Here is a 23,106-nt window from a genome sequence, read left to right as displayed (position 1 = left end):
CTCCCACATTGAGGGGAAATCCAAAAATAGGTAACATGCTCCTTATAATGCTATATCTTTTCCATTCAGCTTGTCAAATAACTGACAAATGTGAAGCATGAATAAGGACCTCTTAAAGGTATGAAACAATCCAAGAAGAAAACTGGCATGCACCTGGGAAGTGGTTAAAACAAAGTAGTAGATCAGGAAATGCTTACATTGATAAGGGGTAAGCTGTAAAAAGGCAGAGGCAGTGACTATAGTGGAATTTCAATTATACTGACATTGATGGGCATAGCAGTAGTGGAGTCATTAAGGATGGATGCATGTTTCTGAGTGCGGTACCAAACTGTTTTTTCGGTTTGAGGAGCAATCAACAAGACCAGGGGCTATTTTGGACTTAGTCCAAGGAAATGAAACTAGGTGAAATGAATAATATAGAAGATAATAAACCCTTAGGGCTAGGTTATAATATCATCAAATTGGAAACACTTCTGAAAATATTTGTGAATGGTTATAATAGTGCAATAATTTTGAGGACAGAACGAGTTGAAGAAAGTTGATTGGAATCAACTGTTTGTGGACAATAATGGAAAAGCATGCAGTATTTAAGAAACGGAGAGACTGCTATTTCTATTCAGGTTATTAGAATCAAAGTCAAAATGATAGCAAAAACAAGCTAATGTGGTCTCAAAAAATGTAATAAAGGTATCAAAATGCTTTCCTTATTTAAAAGGCCAGGCATCCTTGAAAAATGGGAAGGTTTGGCAGTTTTAAAATGAATGAGAACAACATCGAGAGAATACCAACAATGAATAATATCCATTAAATATTTCAATCAAGACTGAAGCCAAGTTGCTCAAGTGTATGCATGCAATGTAAATGGTAAGAAAGAAGAAGAAGAAAAAAAAGAAAAGATGATAATGAAACATGGAGCACTCATTCGTATCTATTTCCACAAATAAAAGGACCAGTGCTCAGGCTTTCATTCAGAGCACAGTTCCCTGTGGCTGTGGCAGAGTAAGAATATGATGTAGGGCTATTCCAGGAGCATACCCTTAAGGAAGCTGCCGGCAGCGGGACACCAGGATAACAACTTCCATGTGGAAGGGTCTGATCCTACTCTCGCAGTGCTGAAAACCACTTAGAAGTGGCTGCCTAAGAGTTGGTGCAGGGTCTACCCTGGCAACATGGCAGTTATTCTCACTTGCTGTGACAACCTGGAAGATTCAAGAGGAAGAAGTACCTCTTGATCCATACAAATTACTCCAAGGGCATGGCCAAGTGATCAGAAAGGTGGTTCAAGCACACGTATTTCATTTCGCAGAGATGCAGTCGAGTACTCTGACCCTCATGGGACGGCCGCAGCTTCCAGCTGAGAGGGGCAGTAACCTCTCCCAGTAAGCTAACTCAGTCCTTCCCCAGTTTACCTCTGTTTTCAGCTGCCATTTCTGAGCACACTCTCTGTAACTGCTCCCAAACGCCAGAGTTTGTCACACCAGAGAGGTCTCTCTTCATTCTGCTCAACTAGCAATGTGAGGACCACAGTCATCGGGCTAAATCTTACCCTGGGAAGGAACCCGAAGACATTGCCCAGTAAGAGTCTAAGCAGAGAGACGGACAGACGGCAGAAGCTTGTGAAAACAAGAGGCTGTGCAGTGGGTAAGGGGAATGTGCTGAGGGAGGTACTTTGTCCCTTCCTGGGGAGAAACAAGATGTCCTTGGTGAGAGCATGCTGCAGTCAGCAGAGCGCCTGGCCAGGCAGAGATGGGGCTGGCCATGCCTGGCTGAGCAGCACTTCGTGCCCCCGTAGGGATGTGTTGTTCAGCTGGCAGCATCTCCTGCTGCTGTACAGAGCCCGTGACGGGGATTGCTGCTTCTCCCAGGCAAGGAGGTGCCAGAGCCTTCCTCCTTCTTTCGGCACAGCCACGTATTTCTCAGCCCACATCGCCAGCCAGGCACGCCATGAAGTTGAACTCCAACGTTCTCCAGTATCCAGAAAGGATGGAATTACTTGTTTCAGTTCAACCTTGCAAAGTGGAGAGCTCAAGATGCCAGGTTGCTTTTTATAGCCCTGATTTCAAAGCAGGCCTCATATCTAGCACCCAAGCTCCAAGACAACTCTTCTGATTTTCCAGCGTGCTTTAGCTGAGGACAAAATGGTGACTTTTCCTATGCTGCAGCGATGCCTCACAAACAGCCTCAGAATCTAGAAAAGGACCGATTTAAGTGGTTTTTTTCTTCAGCTACACTTTTTTTACTCCATTCTCACCAGGTACCTTCAGAACACAAGAGTGTTGATAACAGAAAAAGAGCTTTTGGGGAGACACCAGCTCTCACATGGGTGAATCTCCTTGTAAAATCCTGATACCATGTGCAGATGTATGCTGAAGACAGATGGTTTCTGGTTTTCATGATTTGAAGGACCTCTCATGGCTGAATCGCAGAGTTAGCCCCATGCCCAGGTTTCCATGATGAAGGCCAAAGGCAAGAACAGACTGTGGAGGATCATGAATTGTTTCTGGACCATGCTGCAATGGTTCAGTGGGAATTAGGAACAATATTATATTTGACAGAGTTTTACACAGAAGTAAACGTGGTACAGGACAGAGAGGAATCCGGTACTTAACCCTCAGACTGGCAGAAATTGTGGCTTTGGCTTCAAAGATAAAGATGAAAAGCAGTTGATTTTGTCCAGTTATGTGGTGCAGAAATGAACCCAGCCCTAATTAAGCTTACCAAGTCTGCAAATTGTGATAGGGACCTTGCAGTTTTGTGTTGGGGTGTGAAAGGTGTCCAAATATGAGCAAGATCAATCCTTTGTGTGCCACCCTTCACCCATCAGTGAGACCCCTTGAGAGAGAGGATGGCCCTGAATGAAACCGGAGTTTATTGCACGAATCCTCTCCCCTCAAACACTTCGGCACCTATCAAGCACTGAGCATCCCCCACCTCTCCCCACAGCCTCCTCTCCCTGCGGCTGCTGCACCACTGATTCACATGCCCCGCCAGAGCTTGCAGGACCCCTGCTAGCCTTTACGGTAAGCTGGCCTGAGGAGATGGTTTACACTGTGTTCGCAAAACCCACAAAACTCGGTGGAAATTTCAGCCCTGCGATAATGATCCAAATTTCCATGAGCCCATAAAGCGCTCTAAAAAATTAGCAGGGAGAGTGCAAGATCATGCATACCTGTGCAGAATTACTTGTCGCCTAGGCAGGGAAGCAGAGAGGAGGATGTAAAAGGAGCAGAAGCAAGTGCAACAGCAGGGCTACATCTTTCTCTCTACAAAATTCAGAACTACAGAGGTGCAAACAACTGTTCCCAAAGCAAATGGATACTTTTTTTTAAAGTAAAGCCTGGAGAAAAGAAGACTGATAGTGGTTCATAAAACCCTGGGAAGCTCAAATCAGGGTGTCCTCCTTTTCTCCAAGCATCTGTATAAAGTGAGGAACAAAGAAAGGATTGCACAACTGTAGAAACCAGAGTAAATTTTTATTATTTTTTTTTTAAATCCTACCACACAGCCTGGCTGCGGAAAAGTGCAAGCTCCAGCCTTTGTGGCAGTGGAACCTGCCACATATTTGCCCTGGGTAATGAGCTCAGAGGAGGAGATTTGAAAGAAGACTTTGCATTGTTCGAGGAGGCTCTGGAGCAGAGGGAGGGTGGAATTCCATCTGTTCACTTCCGCGCGGTTCAGTGAGCTGCTTCACTTTTAATGGTTCACTAGGCTGTGACACTTAGCAGAAATTACGGTAAATGTTTTTTAAAACCTTTACATTATCATTTAAGAAGCCACATGACAAGATCACTGAAAAGCTAACCCTTTGATCTCTGTCTCTTGTGAAGTTTTTTTGTGTGATAATGGAGACAATGTACCATGTGCCATTGAGGCTGGATAATGTGTTGGTGTGCTTATGTTCACTTTGCCCCCTGTCTTAATGGCATTCTCTATGGTGTTTTTTTCACGCCATCACAAAAAAAGCAGACTGTTGCCCTTAAAATCTATAGTCACTTCAGCAGGTCCCATATAGCTCTTCATGCATTAGGAGAGCTGACAAACAGCTCGCACACCAGCTCAGATAGGAAGTCCCCTATGTTACCGATCAGGTGGAATTCCACTTTGCCTGCTTGAGTGACTCTGTGAACAATGTAAATCATTAAGTAAGTCTTTGCAATGGTGCAGAAAGGTGATGGGGGAAGGGAGCTCTGTATCTGGTGCTTGTTCAATGCACTTTCACAGGAAGACTGTTTATTTTCCATAAACCTCTGAAGAAGACCAAGTAGCTGTCAACAAGTTCATCTTGACTTGAAGACAGGGATGGGAAGTCATGGTAAATTCTTGTGCACTTCTGTGTTTAATCAGCACTTAGGACATTTTTTTCTCCCTATGTTTTATCCTTTCCATTGGACTTTTCAGCACTTTCTTGTGTAAATCGGTCTTTTCCATCAGGAGAAAAATCTATGCAGTATCTGGAAGACTTGGAGCAACCATTTGGACGTCTTCACTGTTGTAGAAATTGGCCCTTTAAGTACCAAAAGAAAATCTTTATCTTTCTGCAAAGAAGAAGGGAAACACATACAAATGAAGTCAGACTCCACACAGATCCATGGTTCACAAAGCTTTCTGCTGCCTTTGCTCTAGTCAAAGGAAATGGTTTACAGCTTCTTTAGACAGACCATGCTCCCCCATCAACTACACTGCACAGGTGGCATGTCTGAAAAACAGGCAGCCTGAAAAACAAATGGAGGCTACAGATTCCAGGCCTTAGAGATTATTCTTACCTTCTCCGACCCCCAAAAATTAAATACGAAAGCCTGTTTCGGTGTTAGGGGACAACCATGGGCAGATTCAGAACCATTTTTTTCCTTTTATCAGTTGTGTCTGATCCAGCCCAGGGGCATGGGTTCACAACATGAGTTCAAGCCCTTTGCTATGTGAAGACATCCAATAGGAAATAGATATCTCAAAGATACAGATTCTGAATTGGGATGGTGTTCACAGCAATGGCTTCATTTTGCTCACATTTTACCAAGAAGCATGGTCAGCACACTTTACAAATAGTATTTTAGCCATCATGAAGGAAAATTCTGAAGTAAAATGTAGATAAATAAACCCAGTGAGTTCTTGCTATAGCTCTACTACTGTGTTGGCCCTCTTGATGAAAAATGTCCATTTTCCTCCTACAAGGTAGAATCTATCAATCAGAAGATAAAAAGGATGCTCAGACCATTTATGAGAAGCCTGATAACTACTCACTAAGAAGAGACAGAGAGAGAGGTCACCAGAGAGGGAGAGGGAGAAGGAAGCAAGGAATGCAGCTGAGTTTCAGGTGGAAGAATATGGTATTTGGGACAAGCTGGTAGTAATCAAGAGGAAAGATGTAGCTGGGCTGGTTGGGATTCCAGCTGCAGTAGCTTCATATTGTCCCCTCTAGCTGCTGATTTGAGTAAGGCACTACTGACTTTGAGAATTTGCCTGACAGGTAAACCAGCACAAATAAATTAAACAAAAGCAAGCAGCTAAATATTGGCACCACAAGTCTGTTTTTCATTGCTCCCTGCATCATTTCCGTGCTGTGCTTTGCCCATGATCCCAGATCACCCACACAGCTCAGAAGCATCCAGGCTGGGGAAGCCCTCACATCACACTGCTCATACGCTAGTTGCCTCTGGCTGTCTCTGACTTGTCTCAAACAGACACAGAGACAGCAAGACACTCCCCCCATCCCCCCCCTCAACTCTGCTGAAATGTAAGTCCAAGTATTTCTTTTCAAGCAGTGCCCAAGACTTTTTTTTCTTCCCCTCTTGGGGATTTGCAAAAGCCCATTTGAAATCCAGTGTCCCTGTACCGGTGCAGTGGCCAGTGAATGCTTTATGTTACAGGGACATGCTACCTCTCAATCTAAACGTGGAATCCTTCCTGCAGAAATATCCATATCTCATGAAGCTGGAAAAGCATGGCCAATATAGAGCAAATAAATCTATCTGCATGTGGACTTTGACTGGTATCAAACTGGCTCATTTATTGCCACAACTCTTTGCTGGGAGATTTTTGTTCTGCTGTAGAGCTGCTAAATTCCCCTTGAGTACTATTAGTGTTGCTGCTTTTTATGTCTCTCTCCATGACACTACTCAATGCAAGTTATAATTAACTCAGAGGAAGTAGAAGGGGATGGACTCTGTCTGTTTAGGGGGAGATGGGTACAGAATGGGAAAAGATAATGCCAAATAACCTTTGGGGTTTCTAGTATCCCCTGAACACTTGGACCTCGGTTATTTTTAGACCTCACCTTTCTACTGAGAGGCAGCCAAAGCCTGTTGTCAGCCGCAAACTACAGCAATCAGGACTAATTTTTGGGGCTGAGGGAGGACTTGAATAACTTGACTTGTAAGACCTTTGTACTGGCCTTTTGCACAAGACTGGTTTTTAGCCTTGGAGAACTACAAAAGCAACCCCTGGCTGAGATCCTAGTTTCAAAGGTGAAAATGGGTCTGTTTTCCAGCAACACTAGACAATCCGGAGAACAATTTATTGCTTAACTATTAAAGATTTAAATGTCAAATGCAGGACCTATCCCGACTCCCATAGATCCTCACATTTGTGCATACACACACAAGCTGGAGGGCTAGTATGCAGCTGAGGCATGCAAAGGCAGGCTGAGAGAGGGTAGAACAGCATTTCCGAAGGTGCATGCACTTAAACAGGGTCCTGGCAAGGTTTCTTGCATTTTTTAAAGTACTGCATTGTGGAAGAAGAAAAGGGTAGAAAAACTAGCAAACCAGGGATCACATTGCACATGCTTTGGACACAGAAATTATTCCCCTAGCAGCAAATAGTGAATGTGAATAGGAACTTAGTGATCAGCTCACAGAATCTTCGGAAGTTGACAAGAAAAAATAAAGTGTCCTTACTGACGTTGACATTTCTCCTGCAGGTACATACAGCCATAAGTAACTTTAAACAGCTGAGTAAACCTACTGAGTTAGCAGGACCACTTTCACGTGCACATTACTCACCTGGGTCTCAGTAATATACACTCACAGTCTAAATAGTTCATACTTTTGAACTATTCAAAAAGTGAGTTTCTGAACCAAGAAGCCATTTGAATAACTAGCGTGATATTTTGATCTGCATTCTAATTTGAAAACTCATCATTATTTACATGATAAACATAAACGGTGCGTTTGGAGTTGTTATAGTCCATCATGTAAATCCGTATTTAAGCATTATGAAAAAGAGGATTTGTGACTCAGTAGATCATATTAGCTGTAGAGCAGATATTCCTGTTGATCAAATCTATTTTCTTACTGCCCAACGTGCATCAAGTCCATGTGATAAAAAATTCTTATGACATATTTACTGCTGTGTGAAATGATGTGGTCATTTTTAATTTCTTTGTATTTTTCCTGTAATACTCTAAGCAGCTTGGCATTATCTGAGGAGAGCAGCAGTCTTACCCTAGGTGGCCCTACTCTGATCTCAGCTAGGTGACCACGAGTGATGAGCTCCCTCACACAGGTTTAACAAATGTTCCCACAAATATTTTCCCCCTCACTCGGTGATGCCTGTGATGTTCTGTGGGTAAATCCTCCTCACAAAAAAACATGTCAACTGCATATACGCCTTTCCCACCCAGAAAACTTCAGCTCCATACCCTCATTTCCCCTGTTTTGAGCCATTATCCCACTGATCCCTCACACTTGCTCACCCCAATAACCTGGTAGCATTTAGAGCTGTTCTCCTTGCCCAGCAACTGTTTTACAAAGCCAATTCAGCAGAAATGAGCTTGGTGGTCCCTTGTCACCACTGCTTCCCAGGGCACCCAGTTCTAGTTCTGCCAGCACTAACCCTACAGTGACGGCTCAGACAGCCGCCGCCTGTGCCCTGCTGCAGGAATAGGTAGTCAAGAGGCAGACTCATTTTTCCTTCCATTCCTCAGGCTGACAGTCCCATGCAGACCAATGAAGGTATCTCCCAAATGTCAGAAAGATCTTTACACCTGGTGCTGAAGGGAGAGGCAATAGCTCTTCTGTCTTGTGCATGGCAGTACACGCTTTTCTTGCTTCATGCTGGGCCAAAAAGACCAATTTCATTCTTCTTGCTGCTGCTGTCAATGCTGCATCAAATACATGTGCCTTGGCATTTGGCCATGAGCTGGAAATTTTCCTTCTTGTTTCCACCCCAAGTGGAATCAGAAGATATCTGCAATTACTGTGACTTTATTTATATGGCACAAAGTTTTTAGGGACTGTTAATGAGCTAATGTTTTTAGGATACTCTTAACTGCCACCATTTTGTGTACATTCACCATGTATGCTTGCAGGGGAGACAGAGGCAGATTTTTGTCCCCCCAGCCTCCTGCAGTAGAAGTACTCTCTATTCTTTCCACTCTCTCCACTTGGGTCACATTTTTAAGGCTTGTTTTGCCAACTAAGGGGAAACAAACTTCAGTCCAGATCGTCAAAGATTTCTGGAAACCAATACATTCAATAAAGCCGATGCTTTGTTATTAAAACGGAGATTATCTTCACAAAGCCCCAACAGTTGTTGCTGTTAGCCAAAACTTGTAGAAGACCCCCCCAAATCCTGTTCCCATCTTCGACGAGGACAGCAAACAGCAGGGTGCCACCCCAGGCGCTGCTGTGCTTTTTGACCTTCTTGGGTGAAATCTATCGCAGTCAGAGAGAATTGAAGGAACAGGGAAAAGGTAAGACAAATGAAATGGCAAAATAAGGGCAACATTCTGCCTAGCAGATGTTCGGTATTCCTACAGTCTCGTTACCTTTGTTTAAATGTTTGAATCAATGCTCTTAGTTTAATAAACAAAACAGATGCAAAATTTGCAGCTAACTGTTAGGAGTGAATGTCAAGGCACAGCGAGCAATCTGCATGTCCCCTGGGACTGTGGTTTTTGGTCCAGGATGGGAAACCTGTTGTTAGAATTGTTCCCAGATTATATCCCACTGGCCCTGATTACCTTGATGTTGGGGAAATGTCTCAAGGGACATAAATTGCCTAGAATCATTTGCAACAGCTGCCAGCAACTGCGATTCTATGTTATTACAAAAGCAATCTCCCTTCCTGGGAATTTGATTTGCAAAAATAGAAGAATTAATAGGAATAGAAAGAAAGGTTTTAAAATAGGATCGGTTTCCAAAAACCAGGTGCCCTTTTTGACACAAGTAACCCTTACGCTCTCAAATGGGAATAATTACAGAAGTGACTGTCACAAGATGGTACCTGCTTACGAAAAATAAATCTCTCCCTTGAATTTAGGCAGGCTCGAGTCAATATTTCTTGCAGAAGAAATCTCTCCTTTAAGCTCAGTATATTTTCTGGAACAATGGATATTGAATTGTGTCTGTTAATATAATCACTTGACATCTACCGTTTTGTATATTTCGTGTTCCAGTGAAACCTTCTCTGTATTGCTAATGAAATAATTTTTTTATGTTCTCAATAATCATTATTCTCTTTAATGAAAAGTTAGGGCAGATCTTTCAGTCCTTACATGTGGGAATAATTTCTACCCTCACATTACTTTCTTGAGTAACTTAAGCTGACTTGAGTGAATTAAAGTTTTGTAGGGATGGCTTGTTCATAACTTAAGTGCTAATTGACATCTATTTCAGAACATGACATTCCGGAATAAACCCTACTTTAAGACATTAATGCAATTACGGTTTTTATAACAATTAGTATAATTATGTTTTGGGTAATAACTAATAAGTCATTGCAGTGGAATGTAAGGTAATGTCTCCTGCCAGCTGCCTTCAAAAATCCTGTCAGAGACAGTGAGAAAGATCTGTCCGGAGTCACATAAAGCATCTCCCGCAAACACGGTGAAATAAAAGAATAGGAGACACAATACTTCTGTCTTTTAATTCTGAGGCATGACTAATTCTACTGCTAGGAAATTTTGGAGTTCTAGTATCATGAACAAATCAAATTGTTTCATTTCAATGTCTTTGCATCAGAAAAAGAGTCAGGTCCAGATACAGTGGTCAGTCAAATAAGTGATTAATAGCTAAAGTGAGCCACTGGTACTTTATTTCCTATCCCCTGCTCTGCCTCCTCTTTAACACTCAGGTAACTGTCAGAAAGGGACCCAGCTATTACAGATGACAAGGGGTAAATGCCTTCATGTTGTCCTCCAAAGGTTAAGGTTTACCAACCTCAGTTGGAAGCCACAATCTCCAATAACCATTAATCCACTAAACTCCAGTACGAGTGAACATATTTATGGCTGCAGTCACTAAAGGGTGAAATAAAGATTAGTTTTTAGTTAGGAACGCAAAGCTTTTTAGATCAATACAGACCCACTGCTGAAATCAATCTAAAGTTTGGAATTTTTAAGTAAAGATTTACTGGGCTTCCTTGTACAGTTAATTTTCCAAAGGGGGAATAGTCTCAGCAATGTTACATAGTAATCAAATTGAGTAAACACTAGTCAGTTCGTAAACTGACCTCAGTTATGTGCATAGCAAATGAGTGTACAGCAATAAAAACACCCATAATGTGGATAGTAAATTTGCCAATAAACAGGTAAAGCCAAAATGCACATATAGACTAACATGAAAAAATATTAGTAGCTACATTTGCCTATTTGAAAACATAAATAATCAATAGACATTAATAATGAAGTTGTTCGTGCGTTTCTTTATTGCTGTGCATATTAAGTGTTCCAATTATTTCTACTTAGTTTGATAGATAAATGTATATGCACATTTTATGCCTTGAAAAGAATATAGGATTACTCTTCAAAACAAAAGCTACTGTTTAGATGAAAGAACAAGTGGACTGGAAATACACAGCTTGTTATACCCCTCTGCTGTTCATGTTTGATGCATGTATACAATTTATTATGCAATTTCTTGAGATTTGACAAAGTAATTGTCTGGCAAACCATAGCTTTAATGATGGTTTTTCTGCTTCATACAAAAGGTCTGAAGGTAGTGTAGGAAAATGACTTAATAGATCAGTGTCTATAAATGCTGTTAATGCATATTATATATGTATGTGTGATGGTAACCCAAGTCATTTTCTGAGTTACCGCACAATATGTTGTGAGATTCCATGTGGTAAATTCGTTTTTTGTCATCAGAGCTACTGCATGAAATCTTATACGTTGAGCTGTAACTTCCAAAATAACTCGGGTCACTACCCTAGCTTTAGTCTTGGTGTCTGTTAGTGGGAGTTCTTGACGGTGGACCAAGGGCTGTGAAGAAGCCTTGATGTTATAATAGTGCCATGGTAGCTTAAAAAAGCCAGAATTTCCATTGGTAATCCCGTTTTAAAGGGCTTGTCACTTGGCAGTTAAAATCCATTCAGGTCTGAAACCAAAGTCAAGGTGCAATATATAAATTTCCTTTTAATCATACTCGTTTTAAATCATTGTGGCTATTCTTGAGATAAGGAGCACAGAAATCCTAAAGTTTTATTATTTTGAACACTTTTTCAGTCTTTGGTAACTAAAATATGTCTAATTTTAAAAAATGAAATTTCTCAGCAGAGGGATGTTCTTCATTTTGCCTGTCTCCCTGGTTTATCATCGGTAAAAGACTATTGGCCAGATTCATAGCTTGTGTGAGTGAGCACTGAGTCCACTAGGACTGGCCCTTTACATCAGCAATGAACCTTTGTCTGCTGATGAGCTGTACTAGAATGAAGTTAAAATGGAAACCTTTTTCATTTTTCTCCAGTGTCATCTCTCAGCCCTAGGATATTTGGGATGTTTATTTATATCTTGGTGTAAATGAATATGAGGCATTGGGCAGACAGGAAGATGTTATCTTGTAAGCAATAGGTACCTGAAAATCACTCAGGCAACTTGAGCCAAAGAAAAAAAAAAGAGATGAAGTTTGGTGACTGGGCTCCGACATCAAGTATTGCTTTATTCTGTTTCATCTCCATTTTTTAGAATTAATGATATCTACCCTCATATCTGCTTTTTTGCCTTCCATATATGGCTCATGAATGAGTTTGTTGATAACAGGGAAGACTAAAGTCTCCTCTTAATCCTCTGGTACAACAGGCTATTGATTTCCTCACATTCCGCATTTGGCACCACGGAAATATTCAAAAAGGTGAGGGGGGGACAATTTCCAGCTGTGAACGGTTGGCACATCCTTCACGCCAAACCAGACCACAGATGATCTGCTCGTATTTCAAGGCAATGTCACTCTGAGCCAAATACAAGGACATTTTTATTATGTGAACTAGATACTGGCCTGAAACAGCTGACGGGTGACACATAGAGCCCTGCCAGCCATTCAGTGATGACTTCTTTTTGGTTTCTGCTGCCTGGGCCAGATTCGAACCAGGAAGCTGGACACAGCTGAGAAGCAGAGAAACACTTCAGCAAAGGAAAGAGATTATTTTCCTGCTCCCATTTTCTCCCCTTTCAGAGTATCTGCTACCGAAGTTACATCTTCCCTGACAAAAAAAAAGTGTATTTTTACAACACTACACCAACCTCAGGTTGCTATTTTGCAGTCGGACCTAGCGGAGACAAGGCAGAGGTCTTTGTTTATCTGAGTTGCTAGTTGGGTTAAGTCAGAGCCACTACTGGAGTTCACCAAAATCACCCTCACCAACTAGTGAGGGTCAACACCAGTTAGGGGAATAATGCTTGACCTTCACTGGCTACATAAAGTTAAAGATTACCTGGTTTTAACCTCATGAAGCCCTGTCTCCATGTTTTGTGTTTGTTTTTTTTCTCTCAGCAAACTAGCTAACTTGAGTTAGCAGGTTCTGATTTTAAAAATACAGTTTGGAATACAGGGGAGAAGCAGCACGTTGACTATTTCACAATGGTGAATAGGTCTGGTTACTGAGAAAGCAATGATACATGATCTCTGTAGGGAGATCACCTTTTTCCCTTCTGCAGCAGAACAAGACTGTACTATTTAAGCACTGCCCTGTTATTTAAGCAGCCAGGTCAGAAAGTGCTCTCTGTTATCTTAGAAAGATGGAGTAAAGCAAGGGGAGACCGTAAACCTTAAGTCGCATTTCCTTTGCTTTTTTATACTTCTGTTTAACTTATGCCCCCAAAATGATGCTAATGAATAAGTATCTTGGTAGTCAAAGTTAACATCACTTTTTATTTTAAATCATTATTTCCTCATGAGGGAGTTGACATCCAATGAGTCCTCTCTGCTACATCCAAAGGGAGGAGACCATCTTGGGGCAGTTGAAATGGAGCACTATGGGAAAGATTTCTGTCCCCAGAGCCCAGAGCATTTAGATGCGATGGAGAACAAAAGTCTTTGTCAGCAGACTTTGCTTGAAAAGGAATAAAAAAAAAATTTTGCAACTCTTCTCTCCCTTAAAAACTGTTAGTGCTCCCTTGGGGCTTGTGAGAGCCATGTTAAACCTATGGATTATGTATTACTTCAGTACAAAAATATACTCTAAATCTAGCCACTGCAATCCAGCTAGTTCCTGTTGCTCTGAAGCTTGCCCTTTCCCCCGTGTGTCTCAAAATGCTGCCTCAAGAAACCAAGCAACTGGGATGGAGCACTCTCCCACTTGGGGATGTCTCTTTACAAAGCTTGACTGTGACTTTAGAGCAATCGCAGTGTTACTTGCCACCACCATATCCTCCTCTTAGTTCTGCAATGAGTCCTGTGTGCAGCAGGCTGAGAAAATTCAGCCAAACTGAATGGCGAATGCAGACACATGTCCCATTCCAGGAAAGAATTCCCTTTCAAGACAGCACTTAAGAATATGCTTTAAGAAATGCTAAAATGCTTTCCTGAACAGAAATGGACTTAAGCACAGGAGAGTATCCCTTAATTGGGAGTACAGCGCAGACACAATCACTAAAGCTCACGTGCCTGAATATTGAGTCCCAGAGCGTAAGCTTTTCAGAGTGATGGTTAGAGGGTTCCTAGTTGTAGCATGGTTCTGTACAGAAGGATTTGCTTAATCCACCTTGCTTTTAGATTGCAATTTCCCCAAGCTTAGCTGCTTCTTTTAACAGTTCTGAGTTCTGCCCCCCAAAGTTATTTTAATAACTCTTTCAGAGGCAATACCTTATATTTTGATTTTTCAGAAGCTACTGGTTTTCTACAAACTTTATTCATGTCATTTTAACTCCACAGCATTGCATTGAATGGCTTTTTTATTTTTTATGTAATTTACCCTATTGCCTTTTCAGGGACTGCGAGAGGAGGAAGAACAGTTTGTCTTTCGGTGTTCTTAGGATCATTCATTTAGGGTTCTGTTTAGCAGCTCCCAGTTCACCCCCACCAGACCTTTGGGAAAGCAGGGCAAAAGTCTGAATACTTAATGGTATTACGACTCTTTGTTACAAAAAAATTTCTGTTCTGCATACATTCAGGCATAGAAACAATGCTTCACAATATGTCTGTGTGTATAAATAAAACCAGCCAGTATTCCTGGAGGAATCTCAAAGCACTAGGCAAGCATGGATTAACCAGGACACAACACAGGCGACCAGGATGCCGGTGACAGCTCTGGGGACAGTTGTGCCAGTCTCTAGAGCCACACAGTTGCAGCAGCCACTGGCATCGCAAGCGTAATAGTAAACGTTCAGAAATACCCAGCTGGGGGTGGAGCTGGGCAGATGTGCTCAGCAGGGCCGATGGACCACAAGCTGGGAGAGTCTTGGACTGCACTAATGAAAACCCTTTTTAGCATTTGTCAACTGAAGCACAGAGATATTAAAGGATGCACCTGCATGAAGGTTGTTAGATCTGTATTATTAGACCCAAGATGACGTTTGATTTCAGACGTCCCTCCCTCCCAGCTCCTTGCAATGCCTCACATCTCCTCAGTTTCCAGGCAAAAGGCTTCCTCAGGGAACAATAAGGCACCTGCAAGCTTTGGATGGTTCCCAGGCCCTAAACCCAAAGCGTGCAAGCCAGTGTAGGTACAATCGCTGTGTGCCAGTGGTGGGAAACCAGACGTCCAGGCTCGTGGGCCCTGGCTCTAACAACCACCACCACAACCTCCTGAAATCAAGCTTCCACTCCTGCCCTACTCCTGGACTGACACTACCTGGCAATAGATGAAGTGAGTAGTTCATCTGTACTCCAGGAACAGTGCGGCTGTGATGCCACGTCCACCCTCAGAAGTGTGAGCTTACAAACTTCCACGTCAGAAACTTCAGGGTGGATTACACAGCAGTGTTTGACATGAGTAGCAACGTTACTGGTAACGGCCAATACTGCTGTTGCTCATCTCTTTGTACAGTACATACACTACAAAAGGGACCTGTGCGCTCAGACCTGTCCAAACAACCAGTATGGTATGTTGCCCAACAAAAACGATCCAGCTTACCTGTAGTCTTTACCTCTCTAGAAGGCCCCCAAGAGGACTTTCTTCTTCTGTGGTGAGAGATCCCATCCACATACAGGTGGCTCTGGTGAGCGCTATCATCTCTGTTATACCATTTGAAATGCAACAGTGGCAGAAATGCAGACGGTTGAGAGAGTTCAGCAGGCCGGACGACAGGCACAAAGGCAATTTCTGTGCCCCGAACAGGGGAGCCAGCTGAGTCTCTGTTTCTGACAGCAGTCTCAACGACAAAGGGGCAGGTGTTCAGAATTGACACTTATTTTTGTTCTTAATAATTAAGATACTGTGCACGTAACTTGATTTCTGAGCTGTGCCAGGATATCAGTGCATATTGCAACAACGAAATCTGAAAAAATCCCCCCCAAAACATCAGTTGGGCAGAGATATGTTTCATACTACCAGCACAGATAGTAAAGGAGTTCTAAATTTATCTTTTTTATATAATTATTCTTACTGAAAAGTATTTACCTTGCTTATTTACCAAGTTTGTTCCCTGGGAATTTAATGGCAATGCCTTACACTGTCTTGATGAAGGCCTCCTTTGCGTGAAGGCTTCTTCCTTTAATTGCAAGATGTGATTCAGTTCCTTGTGCAGTATTGACCTCTCTACTACAAGCTTCTGCAATGAGGCTTCGGTAAGTTGAGGAGTCTGCATGGATGGGAAGACATGAGCTAAAGGAAGACAAGTAAAAGCACAACACCTACGAACCTCTGGCTTTGAGAAGATGAAAGCATGGGGCACTGCCTGCTGTTCTTTGGAAATCCTGCTTAGGGATAGGGCCCTATAGCTCTGATAGGGAAGGCTTGGGAGTTAGTATGTGTTCAGTGCCTCGCGGGAGATGCTCTTCACTCCCAGTGGTTTCCCTGAAGTCTGTGATGGTCTTAGGCTTATAAATCAGTTTTTAAGGGACATGAAGTCCCTGCTTAAACCAAGTGGCAAGCACATCTAGTTTTTCTCCGAAGAAAAAAATGGATAAATTTACATGGTGCAGGTCTGGGAGTAACTGCAGGAGAAAGAAAACACACAGTATTTTCTGCTGACAGCTGCCGTCTGTAAGAGACAAACTTTAGTTTTCTACTTTGCAGATAAAATGTGTAAAATTTTGAAAAGCACCCAAGTGAGTTAGAAACTTTGATGTCTCCCTTCAAAAGCGTTCAAGCCCATTTGGAATATACCATACCAGGACTTTTGGAAATACTTCTCCAAATAACTTGTCCAGTGTAAATCATAAGTGACCACTAATCATATACATAAGTAAGACTGAACTTTATTTCAACTGCAGTTAGTCTAGCAAAGTTAAATAAAAATTAACCAGGTCTTTTCACTAACGAGCAAAACATACCAGTATGCTGGTCCCAGAAACTTGCTACACGTTGGCACAGACGTATTTTGGCAGCTTACAATGGTATAAGAGTGTGTGACACATCAGTCAGTGAAAACTGATACAAAACCCCATGGGGATTATTTACAGCCATTACAGCAGTAAAGTTCAGCAGCACAAGCATGATATAAAAATTGTTCTTCCCATCTACTACAATTGGGAGACAACTCGTGTCACTGAAGACACCAGCTACTATCGAAATGGAGGCATCTTACAATTCACGTTTCTCTTCACCTGAACAGGGTCAAAATCTGGGTGGCCAACAGGGTAATACTGGGAGGAAGAGGAGGCACAATGGGAGCAAACCACAGAAAACAGTTTTAGAAGCAGCACAGGATGGTGTCATTCTTTTGGGAAGAATACCATGCCCTAAAACACCAGCTGCCTAATTTCTCTTGGAAATTTCTTGCAGAAATAATTGACATCCAAGGGAGAAGGAAGTGAGCTATCTGGTGAGGAAAACCACAAAGGTATGGCAGAACTTCTTTTTTAAGGTCACCAGAAAATAAATAAAAACAAAAACTGCCTTCATGCCTTTCAGTTCCAGTCCTTTGCATTCCTGAGCAATCTGACTCCAGCTCTGTAAATGCATTGGCATCCTTGGCCAAGTCAAAGAGAAAGACCATGAGACCTGGCATTCAAAGTCCCACTCCTGGTGTGTATTTTAATTAATGGGAGCCTGAGTATTATCTGGGAAAGGGGATGGGGCTCGTGGCTTCCACACCACGTAAAACTTTCTGTAAGTGCTCGCTCCAGTCTCCTTTCATGTGCATTTCATTCAAGGGCATACATTCCACCTTTTTTTTTTCCCCTCTCTCTTTTTTTTTTTTTTTTTTTTTTTTGACAATTGGAGGTTTGACAACAGAAGAACAGAGCTATAAATGTGAGGGTGCAATATATCATGAGATAAAGTGTGGAGAACATGTCCTCTACCAAAATGCCCCTTGGTGGAAAGAAAAAGTCCAAAATGCCTACAATGAGAATTCCCTCTGCTTCTTACAACTATAAAGGAGCAAAAACCAAAACAAAGCCCCAGCCCATGGGCTGTGCTGTGCACGTTTCTAGGGTATCAGCTCTGGCAGAAAGTTGAAAGGTTACGTTTGTGAAATAGCAGCTGCTTTCCTGCCATTTGATTCAGGCTTCTGCATTGCAAAGTCTCAAAACCGAAAGACAAATCTGACAATATGCTAATCTTCTAATAAAAAAAAAAGTGACTTCTGAACCCTTATCTGTTGAAGAGCTGACAGTGAAGTTCAGAGACGGTTGTCTAACCAGACAAAACGATAGAGAAAATATGCCTTCAAACAAGATCATAAATCTTGAACAGTGCAGGGGAACAAATGTAAAGGGAACGTTTTACCACTAACACCATTTAGTAGCCTCACTTTCTTTCTCTCCCTTCCACCCCTCCAGCCTCATCATACTTGCAGGGAAGGAGGATATATACTGTCAAAGCAATAATATAAATACAAGGGGGGTGGGGGTGACAATATATCAGGTACTGAAATCAGACATTATTCCCATCACATCTGGGGTGTGGAGTGAGAGCAGAGACACAAAACAAATACAGTGCAACCTGAATAAAACAGACTTACCCCCCCCCCCCACAATACACACACACACTTGCACATAAAAAGTTTGCATATTGCACAGGGCGCTTGAAGATCATAAATCTATGCATGAGAAAGATGTAGTGGAAATTTTTGGGGGGATTAGAGTTTATTTTTGTCATCTCTGTGAGACAGCTACTCATTCATCCAGATCACAGCTAAGAAAAAAGCTGGTCACAGAAATTAGCAGTTTCAGCTCAGCAGCAAAGTCGCCAGCCTGTGAAGGCAGAGAGAAATTGACTAATTAGCAATGCGCACTAAAACTTGACGGTTCTTTATAGAGAGAGAGAAGAGAGAGGGAGAGCGAGAGGGAGGGAGGCAGAGAGGAGGGGGGGGCTCGCTTTTTCCCCTTCTTTCTTCCAAAGATGTTTGAAATCGCAGTCATTTACGCTCGACAATTTTTACAATAGCCTTGAGCCATAATTTTGCGAGTCTCTCCAGCATCCATCCCCCTGTATGGTCTCTCTCCACTGGCCATGCACGACCGTTTCTCTCCCCAACCGTGGATTTCCTATTACTCTCGTTACGACTCACTGAGCCCCAGGCCCAAGGATAATGATGTGTTGTTTCTTGGTAGCATAATTTGTCACACGTACATTTTTTCTTCTTCTTCTCTTGCAGAAAGCTCTGCGCTCTCTCTCTCTCTCTCTCTTTCTCTCTCTCTCCTTCTCTCTCTCTCGTACATTTTCTTGCTGTTGCTAATTCATGGTGATCAAATGATGTACGACAAAATAAATTGTAAAGAGTGACTGCTCCGAGTTGGGAACCAGAAGGTTTTTTTTTTTTCTTTCTTTCTTTTCTCTCCCTCTTTTTTTTTTTTTTTTTTTGAAGGAGCGAGCAAACCTTTAAAAAGGAAGGACAATTGATTTTTTGGGGGGGGAGCTTAAGTGAACCTTTACTTTGGCAGCTGGTTGTGGAGCAGGTAAGTTTCTGGCCTTGTGTCTAACCGTCTCTGTGCATTTTCTTGTGTCTCCTGATTTGTTTGTTGTTGGGGGAGAGGAAAGGGGTGTCTATGTGTGCGGGTGTGTGTGCTGGAAGTGTGTGCGGGGGGGGCAGTTGTGTAACGAACGCGTTTGCAGAATAAACTCCGATTGCAAGAAATGGGCAAAACGAGGAAGAAAGAAGGGGAGGGAGAAAGAGGAGGAGAGTGTGTGTGTGTGTGTATGTGTGTATATATATCTGTGTGTGTGCATGTATGTATGTGTGTCTGTGTGTGTGTGTGTGCGCGGTGGGGAGGGGGGGGATTGACCGGGTCCACTTAAAGGGAGCGGCTCCGGGAGGTTTCTGTAGCCGGCGGCGGGGCGCGGAGCGGGGCTGAGCGGCGCCGGGCCGGGGAAGCGGCTGGAGGGAGCCCCTCGCTGTGCCGATAAATGGGGCGGGGGGGGGGGGGGGGGGGGGAGCGAGGGGAGGCAGAGGAAGCTCAGCGCTGGCGAGGAGCGACTGAGAGCGCTGCAATGGCAGGAGCAGGTCTCGGCGGGATCCCGCTGAGGAGGAGGAGGAGGTGGAGGAGGAGGAGGAGGAGGAAGAAGAAGAGCGGCGGCGGCGGCGCTCCGCCGGGCGGGATGCGGCCAGCGCGGGTCGGTGGCTGCGCAGCCCCCGCAGGTGCGGCCGCAGCTCGGGGCTGCCCCGCCGACCCCCCTCGCCGGGCCGGGCCGGGCGCGGAGGCCGGGGCCGGGGCAGGGGCAGGGGGGGGGCGCGGCGGGGCCCGGCCGGACCGAGGGGCCGCCGGGCAGGGCCCTGCTCCCCGCCGCCCCCGCCCGCCATCCCCCGTCCTTCCCCCAACTTGAACTTCACGTAGTTACCGGAGTTACGGCAGCGGCGCCGTCTGCTGCGAGGAGAAGCGAGCCGGGCAGGACAGCAGCGGGCGGCCCCTCGCCGGGCCGGGGGCTGCCGCTCCCCCCACCCCGGGCCCTCCTCCTCCGGGGTGCGAAGTATTGCGATGCCCCCCCCCCCCCGCGCTGGGTGGCGGAGAGGGGCTCAACTTAGGTGCCGGCCAGCGCCGGGGCCCCCGCCCCGGGCACGCCGCCCCCCGGCCCCCGGGGACGAAGCGGGTCCCGGCGCCGCCGAGTTGCCAAAGCGGCCGGAGGGGGCTGGGGGCTGGTGGCGGGCAGCGCTGCAGGGCTGCTCGCCTTCCCGGCAGAGTTTCAGACACTTCGTAGTTTCTCTGGGCATCGCGGAGTTTGGGGGCGCGGGGGGGGGGGCTTATTTTATGTTTGATGGCTTGGGTGGTTGGTGCGGGTTTTCGGGGGGGGGTTGGGTGGGGTGGGGGGGGTGGCTCAGCTTTGAAAACGTCCCCGGCTTCCTCGCTCCTCCCCTGGAGAGCAACCCGGTTTGCACCGAGAAGGGAGGAGAAAGGGGTGGTGTGTGTAGGGGGGGGGGGCGGGAAGAGGAAGGGGGGAGGCCAAAAAAAATACATCTCCTCCAGCCTTCCCAAGTTGCGGCCCGTCCGAGCGAGCCCGTCCGTGGCCGGGGCGGGGGGGGCGGCTCGTCGGGCAGAGGGGAGCCCGTCCCCCGGCTGCTCCCCCCCCGTGCGCACACAGCCGGGATGCGCCCTCCGGGCCTCTAAAGCTCTGTGTTTATTGTTGTGTCGTCCCGTGTGTCCCCCCACCCCGCTCTCCTCCCCACCCCTCTGCCCAGGTTGGAGGAGGGTTTAAAAGGCAGGTGTGTCGGAGGCCGCTCGCCATGTCCAGATCCGGGGACAGGACCTCCACCTTCGACCCCAGCCACAGCGACAACCTGCTGCACGGCCTCAACCTGCTGTGGAGGAAGCAGCTCTTCTGCGACGTGACCCTGACGGCCCAGGGCCAGCAGTTCCACTGCCACAAGGCCGTGCTGGCCTCCTGCTCCCAGTACTTCCGATCCCTCTTCTCCAGCGGCGGCGGGAGCGGCGGGCACCCGCACGCCCTGGGGCTGGGGCCCGGCGCCCAGGACGGGCTCGGGGGGCCGCCCAAGGAGCCGCCGCCGCCGCAGCCGCAGGAGGAGCCCGGCACCCCGTCCTCCTCCCCGGAGGACAAGCTGCTGGCCAGCCCGCGGGCCATCAACAACCTGGTGCTGCAGGGCTGCTCGTCCATCGGGCTGCGGCTGGTGCTGGAGTACCTGTACACGGCCAACGTGACCCTCTCGCTGGACACGGTGGAGGAGGTGCTCTCGGTCAGCAAGATCCTGCACATCCCGCAGGTCACCAAGCTGTGCGTGCAGTTCCTCAACGACCAGATCTCGGTGCAGAACTACAAGCAGGTGTGCAAGATCGCCGCCCTGCACGGCCTGGAGGAGACCAAGAAGCTGGCCAACAAGTACCTGGTGGAGGACGTGCTGCTGCTCAACTTCGAGGAGATGCGCGCCCTGCTCGACTCGCTGCCCCCCCCCGTCGAGTCGGAGCTGGCGCTCTTCCAGATGTCCGTGCTCTGGCTGGAGCACGACCGGGAGACCCGCATGCAGTACGCCCCGGACCTGATGAAGCGCCTCCGCTTCGCCCTCATCCCGGCGCCGGAGCTGGTGGAGCGGGTCCAGTCGGTGGATTTCATGCGCACCGACCCCGTCTGCCAGAAGCTGCTGCTGGACGCCATGAACTACCACCTGATGCCCTTCAGGCAGCACTGCCGGCAGAGCCTGGCTAGCAGGTGAGGGGGGCGGCGGGGACGGGGGGGGGCTTTCCTCACAGGCGCCCCCTCGGCGGCTTCTGGCCGCGGGAGGTCGGGGGAGCGGGGAGTCCCCGCAGGGCGCGGGGCCGAGGCCGAGGCGGCGGCGGCGGGCAGGGACCCCGCGGGGGCCGGGCCGGGCGCCCTCCGGCGGGGCAGGGGGCGGCGCGGCGGCTGCGGCCGGGCCGGGCCGGGCCGGGCCGGGCCGGGCGGGGGCTGAAGGGCGGCGACGGGGCCGAGCGGCCGCCCCCGGCACCGCCAAACTTTTCGCGCCCTCCCCTCGGCCCGGCGGGGCCGCTGCGGCCGGGGGCGGCGGGGGGTCGGGGGTGGCCGTTGGCGCCCCGCAGCGCCCCCCCCGGCGCGGGTGGGAGGCCGTTGCGCGGAGAGCCGGCCCCGGGCCCCGGCCCGGGCGCGGGGGTCCGGACCCCCGGCGGGGGAGGAGGCGGAGGCCTCCTGGGAGGCGGCCGGCGGGGCCGGAGGCCGCCGGTGCCTCCCGCGGCGTGGGGTGCCTCGGCTGCCCGCGCGGGGAGAGCGCGCCCGCCCCGCGCCCCGGCCTCCCGGCACGCCGGCGGCGGCGGCAGCTCCCTCCGCCGTCGCCGTGGCTGGCCCGTGGGGCTAACGCGTGAACGTGAGGTTTCGCCGTGCGGGCGGGAGCCCGCGCCTTGGGAACCTGTTGTGATTATTTGTGGCAGGCCCACGTTTACTTATTTGTTTCCCACGGTGTTACTCCCTAACGAGGAGTTGCACCTCCAGGGCGCTTAGAGCTGTAATATCCAGGTCCTAAATCTAATTAATTATTTCAGTAAATAAGCGCGATATCCGCGCACACCCCGGTATGGCTGGTGTCCGTATTGTGCGTGGAAACTTGTGACTTCAGAGTCCTTACATCTATGACATGTCAGTTATTTTCATTTAATAAGGTAATGAATCATGATGTCAAAGATTCACTATATGAGGTTGGTGTTAGGAACTGAAAGCACAGCATGTAGTTTAATGAGCAGTAAATATACCCGAAATGAAGGGGATATTTATTTTTCTCCTTTTAAAATATGTTTAGACTTCATTTCATTCAAAAATGGAAAGATAATACCATTTTCCAAGTGCGGTGGCATGGTAGCGCAGAAATCAAAGCACACGTCGTATTATTCAGCTTTTTAACTAAGAGGGGGA

General features: G+C 46.6%; 1 protein-coding gene across 1 annotated transcript in view; it reads left to right on the top strand.

Annotated features, from left to right (window-relative positions):
• Positions 1-20,750: 20,750 nt before the first annotated feature.
• Positions 20,751-23,106, top strand: part of KLHL14 (kelch like family member 14) — a 62,623-nt gene continuing 60,267 nt past the window's right edge. Inside the window, exon 1 of the mRNA XM_075024309.1 lies at positions 20,751-21,918. Coding sequence (XP_074880410.1) covers positions 20,981-21,918 — 938 coding nt within the window. The 5' untranslated portion in view covers positions 20,751-20,980. The remainder of the gene's footprint in view (positions 21,919-23,106) is intronic.

This window comes from Buteo buteo, chromosome 3 (genome assembly GCF_964188355.1).
Source record: "Buteo buteo chromosome 3, bButBut1.hap1.1, whole genome shotgun sequence".
NCBI classification, from domain to species: domain Eukaryota; kingdom Metazoa; phylum Chordata; class Aves; order Accipitriformes; family Accipitridae; genus Buteo; species Buteo buteo.
Note: the sequence above shows the minus strand (reverse complement) of the source record. Positions and strands in the feature narration are given on the sequence as shown.